This window comes from Dipodomys ordii, unplaced genomic scaffold (genome assembly GCF_000151885.1).
Source record: "Dipodomys ordii isolate 6190 unplaced genomic scaffold, Dord_2.0 Scaffold6, whole genome shotgun sequence".
NCBI lineage: Eukaryota > Metazoa > Chordata > Mammalia > Rodentia > Heteromyidae > Dipodomys > Dipodomys ordii.
The window spans coordinates 9,977,037-9,993,570 of record NW_012267222.1 but is presented as its reverse complement, the minus strand read 5'-3'; the positions used below and the strand labels follow the sequence as shown (position 1 = coordinate 9,993,570).

Genomic DNA, 16,534 nt, shown 5'->3' with positions numbered 1-16,534 from the left:
CACTTCTGGCTTTTTTCCTTTTGCTTATGTGGTGCTGAGGAATCGAACCCAGGGCCTCATGCATGCAAGGCAAGCGCTCTACCACTGAGCCACCTTCCCAGCCCGCCTTGAATATTTTAAATGCATCTGAAATCCCAACAGGTTAGCATACAGGGGATCTAGTCCTACAAAATACTTGAGAATGTGTGTGGAAGGCTACATGTCACTTATCCCATCCCTCCTATGGGAGGAAATATGTATCACTAATGTCATCTTTGTTTTGAAAGGACTGGCATAGTTATATACTTTGCAAAGCAGCATAATAGAGGAGGAGGGAGCTACTTTTGCACCAAACAGCTTTTCTTACCAGCAGAGCAAGCTAAATTCCTGGGGCTGCCTCCTCATGTATAATCTGGCACCCATCTTGCAGGATTTCTTTTTTATGATGATTGGACAATTATGTATGTATGGTTCTCAATACTATGCACTCAACGAAGTATTAGTTTCTTTATCTTTTTCAGATTTTTCCAACTTTTCCTTCTAAACTGCTTTCCAAAATTATGGTATTTTTTTTAATATTTTAAGCACACAGAAAGGAAGAAATACTACAATGAACAGCTATGTGACCATTTACCTAGACTGAACAACTCTATGTTATTCATTGAATCTCTTTTCTTCCTCTTCCTCTCTCTCATTCCCCTTTTCTTTCTGTCTCTATCTTTTTCTTGTTGCTGGCATGTAAATATATTTTCATTTTTGGCTGTAGGTATTACCTATGTCTTCAGCTTCGTCAGGATATCGTTGAAGGACGTCTGCCCTGTTCCTTTGCAACCTTAGCATTACTAGGTTCTTACACCATCCAGTCTGAGCTGGGAGACTATGATGCAGAACTTCATGGTGTGGATTATGTTAGTGATTTTAAACTGGCTCCCAATCAGACCAAGGAACTTGAAGAGAAGGTCATGGAACTACACAAATCATACAGGTGAATATGTCTCCAGGATTTGTTCTATTTTGGCAGTAAATTTAAACCCTTGACTTGTCTACTTAAGGGGAATCATGGTACAATGGAAAGAACATGAGTTCATTTCCTTTTGTTTGACACTGGGGAAGTCCCTTAAGCTCTTTGCACCTCAGTTTTCTCATTAGAGTAATGGGCATCATATTGTAGGATGGGAACTAAATGAAGTAATATATCTGAAACATTTAGCACAGGGGCTGGCACATAGTAGGTGCCTGGCTCTGTGTGTGTGTGTGTGTGTGTGTGTGTCTGTGTGTCTGTGTGTCTGTGTGTCTGTGCGTCTGTGTCTGTGCGCACACGCATGCACGCACTGGTGCTGAGGCTTGAATTAAGGACCTGAGTCCTGTCCCCTTAGCCTTTTCACTGAAAGCTAGTATTCTGTCATTTGAGCCACAACTCTACTTCTGGCTTTTTGATAGTAACTGTAGATAAGAGCCTCATAGACTTTCTTGCCTGGGAGGGCTTTGACTGCAGTCTCAGATCTCAGCTGCCTGAGTAGCTAGGATTATATATATGCAGGAGCCATCAGTGCCTAGCTGCCTTGCTTTTTTTCTTTTCCCTAGGTTTTAAATTTACCTCACTGTCCTCAAGAGCATGAGGTTTTTAAACTTGGGTTCTATGTACATGGGTAGAGGGCTTAGGAAATCCCTGAAAATATTTTTCAAGTCTATTAAATTCACTGTCTCCACTACTTATTTTTATGAAAATAATTGGTAACATTAGGCTGTATCATAACAGTGATCAAAGGCTGGGGCTTATAATTAGTCTAAGCTGTTTTGAAATCTTGCCTCTGCTTTGTCTCAACTTTGTGACCTTAGATGATTCACTTAAAACTTCTTTGAAGGCTGAGTGCAGTGACTCATACTCATAATCCCAGCTATTTGGGAGGTAAAGATTAGGAGGATCACTGTTCAAGACAAGCTCAGGCAAAAAGTTAGCAAGATCGTACTGAATTAGTAGCTGGACATGGGGATGTGTATCTGTCATCCCAGCAAAAAAGGAAAGTATAAACAGGAGGATTGTAGTTCAAGTTGGCCAGGGCAAAAACTTGATGCCCTATCAAAAAAGTAACTAAAGCAAAAGGGGCTGGGGTCATGGCTCAAGTAATGGAGCTTCTGCCTAGCAAACATGAGGCCTTGAGTTCAAACCACACTACCACCAAAAAGAAGAAGAAGAGGAAGAAGAAGAAACTCACTTGAGTTTTATGTTCTTTTTTTTTTTAATGTCTAAACAGGTGCTTTATCCATGAGCTATATCCCCATTTCAAGAATAATCTTAATGAAATATCAAAAGTGTTGATTTTATTAAGTATTAAACATATTCCAATTTAGTGTTCTGTGACTTAGTGAAAAGTGCACACAATATTCCTGCTGAATACTGAATTACAACAGTTTCCTTGAGGAAAACACTCCTGTGACTGTGAGCTGAATTAACCACCTTTTAGTATTCTTTTCTTCTGAAAAATAAAAATAAACTGTGATTATTTAGACTTGGTTATAAAGTATACATTTTCTCAAAAATGAAAGGAGCCAGTACTTTTAGGAAAAAATGAAAAACAAAAACAACTAACAGTATTTGTTGATAGTAACAAAATTCAAGCCTTCAAGTAAGAATTAAAATTTTAGTTTGGCAGAATGGTACATTCCTATAGTTCTAGTTACTTGGCAATCTGAAGCAGGAGGATCGTTTTAGCTAAGGATTTGGGAGCCAGCTTGGGCCTGTATCTTTAAAAATAAATTTGAATTTTGGAAAACTTCCATATACTGTCATGATCTAGATATTTTCCAAACACATAAAGATTTTTCTGCTGAGATTGATGGTATTTTAAATTAATCTTACTTCTAAATTATATATATTTTAGCCAGGTGATAGTGGCTCAGGCCTGTTAATTCTGGCTACTCAGGAGGCTGAAAAACTCTTCTATCTCCAATCAAGACTCTTATCTCCAATTAAGTAGCAAAATGCAGGAAGTGAGGTGTGGTTCAAGTGGCCAAGGTCTAGTTTTGAGTGAAAAAGCCAAGCAAGATAAGGGCCTGAGTTCAAGCTCTAGTACTAGCCCCTGTCAGTTATAAAAAGGTTTATTATGTGTTTTCAGATTTCACATTGTTATCAATGTTTAAAAAATTGCTTTTTGTTTTTGGTACCAGTCCTAGGGCTTGAATTCAGGGGCCAAGCGCAGTCCCTGAATTTCTTTTGCTCAAGGCTAGCACTCTACCATGTGAGCCTAAGTACCACTTCTGCCTTTTTCTAAGTAGTTTATTGGAGATTAGAGTCTCATGGACTTTCTTGCCTAAACTGGCTTCCAACCATGATCCTCAGATCTCTGAGTAGCTAGGATTATAGATGTATGCCACCAGTACCTGGCAAGAAATTGCTATTGTTAAGGTTTTGTATACTATCAATGAAGACTATTTCAGGGCTGGGAAGGTGGCTCAGTGGTAGAGTGCTTGCCTTGCATGCGTGAGGCCCTGGGTTCGATTCTTCAGCACCACATAAGCAGAAAAAGCTGGAAGTGGCACTGTGGCTCAAGTGGTAGAAGGCTAACCTTGAGCTGAAGAGCTGAGGGACAGTGCCCAGGCCCAGAGTTCAGGCCCACAACCGACAAAAAAAAAAAAAGACTATTTCAAATTCTCAACTCTGGTTATTTTATACAGATGTTACTAATGGTACAAAAATGGGTTTATTATTGTATTTAGATATTTAATAAATCATTATTTTAAAATTCCTTAGTTTTAAATTTTCTTACTGAAGATCAATGATGTTCATATAATGAAGAGTACTTTGGAGTTATCAAAAAAATGAGAAGCTGGGTGCCGGTGGCTCATACCTGTAATCCTAGCTACTAAGGAGGCTGAGAGCTGAGGATCCAGGTTCTAAGCTAGACCAGTCAGGACAGTCCATGAGATTCTTATCTCCAATAAACCACTGGAAAACAGGAAGTGGTGCTGTGACTTAAGTGGAAGCACTAGCCTAAGCTGAAGAGCTGAGGACAGTGCTCAGGCCCATAGCTCAAGCCCCATGATCGATGAGAGAGAGAGAGAGAGAGAGAGGCAGTAAGATACATTGTCAAAGCCATTGGCTGTGTAGTCAGGCTGTCTTTTTTTTGGGGGGGAGGGGCGGTCCGGTTGTGGGGCCTGAACTCTGGGCCTGGGCGCAATCCCTCAGCTCTTCAGCTCAAGGCTAGCGCTCTACCACTTGAGTCATAGCGCCACTTCTGGCTTTTTTCTTTTTGCTTATGTGGTGCTGAGGAATCAAACCCAGGGCCTCAGGCATGCAAGGCAAGCGCTCTACCACCTTCCCAGCTCCCAGGCTGTCCTTTTTTGAATTCAGGCTTTCTCCCTTGTTTGCTATGTGACTTTTGCTATACTTAAATTTCAGTTATCTGACCTGAAAAATGAAAATTTGGAAGTCTGCATTATGTAATTTTCTTGCTCATTTTTTGGAAAGATGAGCAATCATTTCAAGAAGAAACCCAAATAGAAAATTTAATTATGTCCAACATCATAGGATTTTAACCATCCCAAAGATACTTCTGCTAAGACACAACTATTTATTTTACTATGAATGCCTTTCCTACTCCCCAGACAAATAGAAGACAAATATGTAAGTGAAAAATGTAGTAGTGGCCCTTTTCCCAGCCAGGGATTTTTGAAGCTATAATTAACTCTTCAAATTAATACTCGCAAATCAAGCCTTAAAATTAATTGCTCTCTGTTTATGGGTAGTAAGAAGGTATGTAAACTTGTCAGTTATCCTTGACTTAATTATTTGAAATCACAATCCTAATTAGAAGTTGCAACAGACATTATTACAATGTTGTCACATAAAACTGCAATTTACTGAATGGCTCTCCCGATTTCATTTCTTTAAAATCAATACAGGAAAATTGTCTCAAATACTCTTTGTAATAATAAAGAATTAGCCAGTTCTAGATGTCTCAGATTGAGTACTTTTGTAATCTGTAGTATTTATGAATAGTAAATTATGAAATGTTAATTAATTCTGAATACTACTTCCTTTTCTTATTTGGTCAGTACTAAGATTTTAATTCAAGACCTCACACTTGGTGAGTTTGCTTGGTAAGCTGATACTTTACCATTTGAATCACACTTCTAGAACTCTGGGCCTGGGCGCTGTCCCTCACCTCTTCAGCTCAAGGCTAGCGCTCTATCACTTGAGCCACAGTGCCACTCCGGCTTTTTTCTTTTTTCTTATGTGGTGCTGAGGAATTGAACCCAGGGCCTCAGGCATGCAAGGCAAGCGCTCTACCCCTCAACCATCTTCCCAGCCCCTCTACTGATTATTTTGATGAAGTCTCACAGACTTTTCTTTTCAGGCTGGCTTTGAGCCTCGATCCTCAGATCTTAAGTCTCTCGCACAGTTAGGATTACAAGTGTGAGCCACAGATACCTGACCTTAACAGTACTCTTTGCTCTTGTTTTTTTTTTTTTTTTTTCATGCAAGTACTGGGGGCTGAAGTGTTTTTGCTTTACTTTTTTGCTCAAGGCTGCTTAACATTACTCTTAATGGCTTAAAGATATCTCATCTTTGTGCAGCTGGATTGTTAGGATTTTTGAAAGGTCTTAGAAATTTTAAGAAAAACTTTATAGTCTTTATATTTTAAGATGAAAGATAATTTAAGCAGTATGTGTGATATTAATAAAATATGTGTTGTAGTTACATGCACAGACATCTTTGGCTGGTGGGGTTATAGGAGATTTTCCTGACCTTTTTTGTGTGCTTTTAATAACATTTTCAAATTTTATGTGACAAAAATGTGTATGATTTTTATAATTAGAAAAATCTTTCTGGTTCATTAGATGGGACAGAGCAAGGAAATCACGCATGTACAGGAGCACTCTGGCTTAAGATTTTGAGGCCTAAGCAGAATAAGGAAGGTGTTTGTGAACTTAAAGCCAGCCTGGCATGAGGAATTAATGCTCAAATGGATAAGGTCACATTTGGGTACTTGCTGGAGGGTTTCAGGGGCCATGCAGAGCAAGAAGGACCTATGTAGGGTAGAGATGGAAACTTTACAGATGAACAGGGTGATGAAGATCCCTAAGAGGTGGTTTAACATTGAATCAGTGCTGAAAGGAAAGCAATCTATATGTGGGGAGCAGGCCAGCAGAGAGTCTATATAGGATGAGGAAGGCATATATATCAGGAACCAGTGGTAGCAATGAAATTCATTATATATGGGATTTTATGTTATTTACTTATTTTTTCTGTGCTAGTATTGGGGCTTGAACTCAGGGCATGGCACAACCACTGAGTTTTTGTGTTCAATGCTAGCATTTTTGTGCTCAAGTGAGCCATAGCTCCACTTCCAGCTGTGTGTGTTTTGTATGTATGTGTGTGTGGGGGGTAGTTAATTGTAGGTAAGAATCTCATGGCCCTGGGGAATACCAAAACGATGAAACAAGGACACAGCATGACCCATTGCAACAATGATACCCACAAGACAGTATATTGGAAATGAACTTTACAACTTGGGTTGGGTTGGATGGGGGAGGAGGTGGGGGAGGGAAGGGATAGTGGGAAACAACAAGGGAAGGAATAACAATGTTCAACAAGAGATGTACTCATTGCCTTACTTCAGTAACTGTAACCCCTCTGTGCAGCATCTTTAGAAGACAATAAAAAAAAAAAGAATTTCATGGCCTTTCTTGCCTGGGCTGTCTTTAACTGCAGTCCTCACATTTCAGCCTCCTGAGTAGCTAGGATTACAGGTGGGAGCCACTGGTGCCAGGCTTTATATAGGATTTGTGGGATGGGCCAATAGATCAAATTAGTCAAAATAATCAAAATGAGAGTTGGTAAAATAATATGCAGTTTATGAAAAGGAAAAAACTAAAATGAACACTGTGACATTGCATTAACACTTGAGATTTCAATGTTAATTCCTGATTTCCCATGTATAGACGCGCAGATGGATAGAGAAATGCAGATTTATACATACATACCCATATACTTTACATTGTGCTGGAAGAAGATGATCCATAAATGATTTGAAATGTTTAGAAGGACAGAGTATCTAGCTTGAGAAGCCTACCCTAATCAAATTTGGGACAAATTAAGCAGGAAAATAAACAAGGAAAACAATCCATTCTATTGCATTGCATAAAATGAGAATTCACCTGGGATATAGCTCAGCATATATAAGGTGCTAATTTCCATCCCTCCCTAACACTGCAAAACAAAACAACACCACCTATGAGTCCATAGTGACATAAGTAAGTAATAAATGAATAATACACCTGTAATCCAAGCTATTCAGGAGACTGAGATCTGAGGATCATGGTTTAAAGCCACTCCAAGCAGGAAAGTCTGAGGCTCTTTTTTCTTTTTTAATAAGTTTTTTGTTTTTGTCGGTCATTGGGCTTGAACTCTGGGCCTGGGCGCTGTCCCTGCGCTCTTTAGCTCAAGATGAGTGCTCTACCTCTTGAACCACAGCACCACTTCTGGTTTTCTAGTGGTTTTCTGGAGATCAGAGTCTCACGGACTTTTCTGCCTGGCTTTGAACCATGATCCTCAGATCTCAGCCTCCTGAGTCTCTAGGATTACAGGCAGGAGCCACCGTCGCCCAGCTTAAGTTTTTTTATTGTGATAATACTGTACAGAGGGGTTACAGTTACCTGAGCAAGGTAAAGAGTACCATTTCTTATCAAGAATTGTTGCCTCCTTTGTGTTTCCCCTACCATCTCTTCCCTCCCACCTCCTCAACTATATTCCTCCCTTTCTCCTCCTCTCCCCCCTCCCCTGCCTAAACTGTAAAGTTCATTTTTCAACATAGTGTAAGTCTGAGACTCTTATCTCCAATTGACCACTATAAAGCCAGAAGTAGAGCTGAGGGTCAAGTTGTAGCCTTGAGCACAAAACCTCAGGGACAGCACTTGTGGTCTTGAGTTCAAGCCTCAGGACTAGTTTTTTTGTTTTTGTTTTTTTGGTCCGGTTGTGGGGCCTGAACTCTGGGCCTGGGTGCTGTCCCTCAGCTCTTCAGCTCAAGGCTAGTGCTCTACCACTTGAGCCACAGCACCACTTCCGGTTTTTTCTTTTTTGCTTATGTGGTGCTGAGGAATCGAACCCAGGGCCTCATGCATGCAAGGCAAGCACTCTACCACATAGCCACCTTCCCAGCCCAAGCCTCAGGACTAGTGTGTGCACACATAATAACAATGAAAAATTAAAATAACTGGAAGTAACCTTAACTAGAAAAATATTATTTGTATGAGAAAATAAATTACAGCTACAAAAACTTCCCTGAGATATTTTGACTTGAATAACTAGTAAACTTCCCTGTTCAGTGTGCCTGCTTAACTCTGGATAGACCAGCAGTATTTTTTTTTTGGGGTCCGGTCAAGGGGCCTGAACTCTGGGCCTGGGCGCTGTCCCTCAGCTCTTCAGCTCAAAGCTAGAGCTCTACCACTTGAGCCACGGCGCCACTTCCGGCTTTTTTCTTTTTGCTTATGTGGTGCTGAGGAATCGAACCCAGGGCCTCTGGCATGCAAGGCAAGCGCTCTACCACTGAGCCACCTTCCCAGCCCCTAGACCAACAGTATTTTATCTTTTGCCCAAATGTAAATTGCCTTGACAAAAATAAATAAATTCAGCATGATGTGTTAATGCTTGTGAAGTTTGCTCAGATAGGCTGAGTTTATTTATCAACAAATCTGTAACCTCACTTCAGAGGTCCCCCCACTTCTGTTTTTTTCCTTTGCTTGCTGTTCCAAGGCATCCTTTGTTCTTTTTAATGAGGGTGAAGACAGATGGGTTTGGAAGACTTTTCCTTGTTAAATGATGAGACCCTTGCTGCTTTCTATAACTTAGGCAGTCTTATGGGAGACTAGCATTTCCATTTTTTCCCTTAGGGAGGTGGCTGCATTGTTTTTACTATGAAATTATAATTAATTGGCCTGAATTGTGCAGTATTAGAAGTGATATTTTGTCTTGTTGACTATCAGCATTTCCATTTTTTCCCTTAGAGAGGTGGCTGCATTGTTTTTACTATGAAATTATAATTAATTGGCCTGAAGTGTGCAGTATTAGAAGTGATATTTATGTCTTGAAAGCTCAGTATAGTAGCTCATAAGCATTTTTCAAAAGAAAAGAACCTTCTAAAGAAGGAAGAACCTTTGTAGTGAATGTTTAGACAGAGACTGATTGTTTTTAAACAAATCTTATTCATTATTTGCCTGGTAATAAAGACATCTTAATAACAGAAAGCAGTGTTATTATCTGTGTGCTTCTATTAACCAATTTATTTTGTTTAGATTAGTGGGCAGGACACCATCTGTTACCAGAAATTTTCTTTTCATCAAACCTGCCCCCATTAAGAGTCTCGGTTAAGTAACATCAGCTGCCCTCTGGTTTAATTTCCATAATAACTCAATTCAGGGGTATAGAGAGAAAAAGGCAGCTAAGAGGATATTGTAAATTGCACCATGCCCTCTGAGGATTTAATTTGGTCATCTCCTTGGCAAGAAAATTAGTGGGAGGAGTTTAAATATGGGGCAGAGAAAGGCTGAAGAGAGGGGATACAGAACTGTTGGATGGATGGGATAGCTTATAATGGAAAAATGAAAAATTGCTTATAGTAGGATTAAAAAAATTCTGATTGCTTCTTGGCAAAATTTTTTCTTTTTTTGGGGGGGCTGGGGCTTGAACTCCGCCTGGGCCTGGGTGCTGTCCCTTAGCTCGTCAGCTCAAGGCCAGCGCTCTATTGGCAACTTTTTGTTTCCTCAAGATCTCATTTTGTAAGACACAGGTCATAAGAAGATTCCCATTCCAGGGCTGGGATGTAGCTCAGTGGCAAAGTGCTTGCCTAGCAAGTGCAACGTCCTGCGTTCGATCCCCAGTACCAAAAAAGAAAAGACAAAAAAAAAAAAAAGAAGATTCCCATTCCATAATTAATTTCAGGACTCTGAAATATATTTTACATATACATTGATATACACATATTACATACACCATATGTACACATATGTATATATGTGTGCATATGTATTTACATCTATATTTATACATATGTATGTATGTGTGTTGTGTGTTTACATGAGGTGAATTGATTATATAATTGCTGTTAACATATATGTGATACTATGACACTAAATTTTTCATTTTTATTCAATCATAGGTCCATGACTCCTGCTCAGGCTGACTTAGAATTTCTTGAGAATGCCAAAAAGTTGTCTATGTATGGAGTTGATCTTCATAAAGCAAAGGTAATGAAAACTTTGGCTTTAATGAATTTGTGTGTGTATGCATTATATGATTCAGGTCTATTATAAATAAATCATTCTTGTTTCATATAATGCTTCTTGCCAACATCTATCTGTGGTATTTTATTTATTTAAATAATTTTTTCTTATTAGAGACTGGGACTCAAACTCAGTATCTAATTAATGCATTATTCTCAGTGGCAGGCACTCTACCACCTGAACCATGATATATCTGTGGTATTTTAATTGCCAAAAAGTAGAAGTGGAGGGAATGAGAAGGATCTTGAATTGGAAGCTATCTTGGCCTATATAGCAAAAGCTTGCTCAAATGAAAGAGGAGGGGCAGGAAAGTAGGGAGGGAAGGAGGGAGGAAAAGAAGAGAAGGAAGGAAGGAAGGAGAAAAAGTAGTTTTTGTTAGAATTTTAAGTGTATAAATTGTGTATAAAATTCTACCATCAGATTAATTTTCATAACCAAACACTGTAAAGATCCAAAGATATAACAGCCAGTGTGAGTGTCTCACACTTGTAATTTTAGCTGCTTAGGAGGCTGAGATCTGAGGATCTTGGTTCAAAGCCAGCCTGAGCACCAAAGTCCAAAAAACTCTAATCTCCAACTAACTAGTAAAGAAAGTCAACAATACCATAAAATCACCTTGGTATGTCTACTAAATATGCAAATTCACAAGCTCCTCCGCGATTTTCACTGACTTTGGAGGAGAGGCCACTGAATCTCCAGATTTAATGAGCATCCTGAAGTATTCTAATATATGCTTGAATCTAAGAACCATTAGCCTAAGGTAATGATGTTCACAGTGTGTGGAATCTGAGTCAGCAGCACTTAGTAGCACCTAGCAACTGGTTAGAAATGCACATTTCAGGTCCCATTCTAGATTTATTGAATCAGAAGCTGAGGGTGGAGCTCAACAATCTGTTCTAATGTGCTCTCTAAGTGATTCTAATGCACAAGTGAACCACAGTGTTTCATTTGAGAAGCACTAGATTAGGGCATCAGAAACCTGAGCTTTAATCCTGGCTAATACCATGTAACAGAGAGTGAATAATAAGGCACTTGCCTTGGCTTGGCTCTTATCTTCAGCCTCTAAAATGGCTGGGGCAGTTGTAGAGGATGTGAGGGAGAGTTCAAGGAGAGAACAGAGGCTCAGCATAACTGTATACTTAACAAGGAGACTCACAGCTATGCCAGATGGGAAATAAGCAAAAGAATAACACTATTTTACCCACAAAAATAAAGTTCTGGGAAGATGTTATATCTATATTCACATATTTCAAGGAGTGATAGGTGAAGTAGAGATTTTACTATGGCTCCAAATTATATACTTAGAGAGTAAAGTGTTATCTATAGGGAAACATAGATCAGCTCAATTTGAAAAATTGTTTAGCAGAACTCTTCAACTATCAGATGAGCAACCTCAGCATAGAGGGCTGTTGTTAAGAGGTATTCCAGGACATGCAGAATAATCACTTAGTGGGGATTTAGAAAAGAACACTTAAGCATTTGGTCTGTGATGACCTTTCAAGAGTTCCCCCTGCCAGGCGCAGGTGGTTCACACCTGTAATCCTAGCTACTCAGGAGGCTGAGATCTGAGGATCACGGTTCAAAGCCAGCCTGGCCATGAAGGTCCGTGAAACTCATCTCCAATAAACCACCAGAAAACCAGAAGTGGCGCTGTAGCTCAAGTGGCAGAGCGCTAGCCTTGAGCTGAAGAGCTAAGGGACAGCGCTCAGGCACAGAGTTCAAGGCCCACCACCGCCAAAAAAAAAAAAAGAGTTCCCTCAGCCTGAGTATCTGACAGTTTCTTCCTTAAGTTCTGTGCTAATAAAATTTCATTAAATGTTTGTGGTTTTTTTCCTTAAGATGTTGTTCTGGATTGTTTTGGTACAGATCTATAACTCTGTAGTCTCTAAAGTAGATGATAGGAATATCAGTACAACAAATCAAGTGTGTTTCACGGACTAAAATTGTTAGGTTTTACTTCTAGTTCCTTGCTGGAGGCTGGTGTCAGTCAGGAATGAAGGAGTCAGGTAGCATGTTCCTTTCCCAAATGTCAAATTCTTTCTCCAAAGCATCTCATTTACCCAAAGGCTCTAAAAACATGAGGGCATCTTCTGGAAAATTCTCAGCAACATAGTCACTGCATTGAAGCTGCACAGAATTTTTGCATCTGCTTTTCTTCTGCATAACTCATGTTAAGCATTTATCTTTTTCTCTATACTCATTTTAGGAAAAAATATTCAAGTATTTAATGCTGGGTTTTGGTTAGTGTAATAGTCATCTGTCGGGATTAATTTAGGTGAACTTTATTTTCCTTGAATTACATAGATGGCTAATATTTAAAAGAATTTCTATAATAAAGATGCTTGAAAATATGACCATTTTTATTTGGTATTCCCTCTACTTAGGTTTAATATTTATAATTAAGGATACTTAACATCAGCTGTTTTGAGTATCTGATACTCTGTTAGGTTGAGTTTGAACAGAAATAGAGTCAACTCTTAACATGATATCTGGAGGGATTACCACCTTATTAAAACGAAGAATTATACTGTGCATGCATATTTGGTAGTTCTAAATCCTGGCCTCCAGGAAGTCATACCTGATGACTTAGGTAAAATAGTCTTATTGATTATGATAAGTTAAACTTTATTTTCAGTTGTTTACTTTGTAACTGGTTTTAGTTGTTGCTTGCTTCAGATTATTTAATAATAGCCAATAATGTGTTGAGACTTTGCATAAGACTGAAATGGTGGTGCTTTTCTTTTTCAGGACTTGGAGGGAGTGGATATCATCCTAGGTGTCTGCTCTAGTGGCCTTTTGGTTTACAAAGATAAGTTGAGAATTAACCGTTTTCCTTGGCCCAAAGTGCTAAAGATTTCCTACAAACGTAGCAGCTTTTTCATCAAAATCCGGCCTGGAGAGGTACGGAATTCCTGTTTCTTTCCATATAACATGTATAAAACAGGCCAGTTAGTACACGCCTATAATCCTAGCACTCAGGAGGCAGAGAGTCTCAGCCTGGGTTCCTTAGAAAGGTCCCATCTCAAAAACAAACAAAACCAATCAAGCAAACATTTCTTCCCATTTTCTTTGTTAGATAATCTAAGAGTTTGTTTAGTTAACTATTCACAGGCAGATAATTTTGTTTTCTAAATTGATCAGTCCTGTAATTCTTCTTTCCTTCCTTACTACTGGTTTTCTGGGCATTGCTCCTCCTGTATATAGATATATCATTGCCAAGAATAAAACCTGCAGTGGCAAACTTGTTCTTGTTTACTTAATGGAAAGTATTTTGAAATTGAGTAGTGTGAAAATTTAAAATTGTAAGGTCAGATTACTCATGTTTTATACCACTAAACCCTTACTTTCTACATTTAAGATTTATTTGTATACATAATGTTATTGAGAGTGTGTTCTAAAGTCAAGTTCTAGATTTTAGGGGGAGATTGGACCCAGGGCATCATGCATATAGATTTTCTATGTACATAGGTGCTTAAATCTGTACCAGAAAACTCATTTATTAAATAGTGGTCAAATTAGAAGATACAATAATGATGGTCAATTTTAACTTTTATATTGAAGGGCTATCAGGGCACAGTAGAAAGTTCTTTCATGTAGGAATAAAAACATCAAATCTCTAGCTCTTTCTCTGACACTTACTAAACAAAAGGCCCTAGACAAACCCCAAAGTTCAGCTTCCTTATCATGCAATAAGGAAAATACCTCCTTAATCTCAGTGATTTGAAGTTCAGATGAGATGATAGCTGTGAAAACTATAAACAGAAAGACCATACTAAATGTGAGGTAGCTTTTCCGTGTATATATTGCCATCTGCTGGTGAAAGATTCCTCACTATTCAAGCCTGAAAATTGTAGATGTACAGCCTTTAAAATCTTGGATAGAGATTATCACTGAAGTACATATTTTAAACTGTAGGTATTTACTTGAGCATAGTCTCTATTGATGCACATGGATTTAAAACTTACCTTAAAGCCTGGGCACTGGTGGCTCACACCTGTAATCCTAGCTACTCAGGAAGCTGAGATCTGAGGATCTCGGTTCAAAGCCAGCCCGAGAAGAAAGTCCGTGAGACTTTTATCTGCAATAAACCACTAGAAAACCGGAAGTGGTGCTGTGGCTCAAGCAGTAGAGCACAGGAACAGTGCCTAAGCCCAGAGTTCAGGACCCATGACTGACAAAAACAAAAAAAACCCCAAAACTTACCTTAAATTTTTGAATCCTTTATTCAACCAAGGTCTTTCTTCTTACCCAGGTCTTTCTTCCTGCCAATCAATATTCCAAGGATAAGTAATACAATAGAAATAAAAGAATCTCATCCCTCAGTCTTACATTTTATTGTGGTAAGGCAGAGAAATACATAAACATGGAAATATTAATAAGTACAACAATAGGAAGTCTTTAACTTCAAAATGTCAACTATTCAATGTATACTAAAAATCCAGAATCCTTCCTTACTAAATAACAACAGGATTCTGAGAAGTGGAGTGTTATGACTATGGTAGATGCTTTAGAAGTAGCAAGGTACAGTAGAGAAGGTGACATTCTGGGTCACTGCAACTTCCGTTTCTTGTGGAAAAATACAGATGATATTATCTAATCATAGTATAATAGCAATAATAGGAATTCAAAACAAATGTACTGTCTGTCTTCCATGCTTAAGGTTGGAACAGATGGATAAGAGGACAGCAGGACAGGGGTGCTGGTGGCCCTGGCAGGATATAGTTTACTTAGGTCAAAGAAATATTCTAGACAAATTTATAATTAAAACAAAGAAAGAGTTCAAGCCCCAGCACTAGCAGAAACAGCTGAGGAATAAATCCCAGAGACCCATTGTGCAATGTGGTCAGTATAGGTACTATATTCTTGAAAACAGCTAAAAGATATCGAATATGTATGAGGCTCTGGCTTAATGTCCCAAATATACATAGTGATTAGGGAAAAGCAGTGTCTAGACAATCAAAAGTTAGTTAAGTTTCCGAAAAAATCCCAGTATATATGTCTATATATGAATTTTTTGGGGGGGCGGAGTCCGGTCGTGGGGCCTGAACTCTGGGCTTGGGCGCTGTCCCTCAGCTCTTCAGCTCAAGGCTAGCACTCTACCACTTGAGCCACAGTGCCACTTCCGGCTTTTTTTCTTTTTGCTTATGTGGTGCTGGGGAATCAAACTCAGGGCCTCATGCATACAAGGCAAGCGTTCTACCACTGAGCCACTTTCCCAGCCCTGTATGAATGTTTTCTGAAGAAAAATAACATATATAAATTATATAAGATACATTTTCTGACTGGTTTTTTTTGTTTTTTTTTTTTGCTTTGGAAAAAGCCATCCTCTGTGACTAGATTTCTTTTGGTAATTTGAAAATGGTACTTTATGTTCCTTAAATTAATACTATTCTTTGTATTTGCAATGATTTTTTTTGCCAGTCCTGGGGCTTGAACTCAGGGCCTGAGCACTGTCCCTGAGCTTCTTTTGTTCAAGGCTAGCACTCTACCACTTGAGCCACAGTGCCACTTCTGGCTTTTTCTGTTTATGTGGTACTGAGGAATCGAACCCAGGGTTTCATTGTATGCTAGGCAAGCACTCTACCACTAAGCCACATTCCCAGTCCTGCAATAATTTTTTGGTAGGATAGTATTTTTCTGGTACTGTATCACTGCAGCTCAATTATAGTTCATGCTCCATGTTTGTTTGTGTCTTTGTAGCAAGAACAGTATGAAAGTACCATTGGATTCAAACTTCCTAGTTACCGAGCAGCTAAGAAATTATGGAAAGTCTGTGTTGAGCATCACACATTTTTCAGGTATTGTTTTCCTTTAAGGATTTGTCAAGGATAAATTAGTTATGAGGGTATCTATTTTTAAGTCTGCTGTTGAAATCCTTTTCTTTGTATGACAGGCACGTTTATTTAGCTCTGATAAATCATCTTAAGGAAGACAAAATGAATCTAGTTTCCCCTTTCAGTTGAAAAGCACACCTTAACATTCCTAGAGCACCTGTTGGTGTGCAACAGGAGGAGAGAAGACGAAGAAGCACCTGTGTTAGCTGGGGGCCCTGTCATTGCCCTGTCTATAGCTAAGTTAGTCCTGGGTATGCACTTGGTTACTGCACAGTTTCTTAACAGCCGGGTGGCCTTAAGCAAGTCAGTTCATTTGGGGCTTTAGTTTCTTTTTTTTTTTTGGGTCCAGTCGCGGGGCCTGAATTCTGGGCCTGGGCGCTGTCCCTCAGCTCTTCAGCTCAAGGCTAGCGCTCTACCACTTGAGCCACAGCGCCACTTCT

At 39.1% G+C, this 16,534-nt stretch overlaps 1 protein-coding gene across 1 annotated transcript in view; it reads left to right on the top strand.

Moving 5' to 3' along the window:
• The window catches only part of Epb41 (erythrocyte membrane protein band 4.1), a 156,581-nt gene that overhangs the window by 71,289 nt on the left and 68,758 nt on the right, over window positions 1-16,534 (top strand). Inside the window, exons 7-10 of the mRNA XM_013032135.1 lie at window positions 746-964; window positions 10,137-10,224; window positions 13,009-13,161; window positions 15,961-16,081. Coding sequence (XP_012887589.1) covers window positions 746-964; window positions 10,137-10,224; window positions 13,009-13,161; window positions 15,961-16,081 — 581 coding nt within the window. The remainder of the gene's footprint in view (window positions 1-745; window positions 965-10,136; window positions 10,225-13,008; window positions 13,162-15,960; window positions 16,082-16,534) is intronic.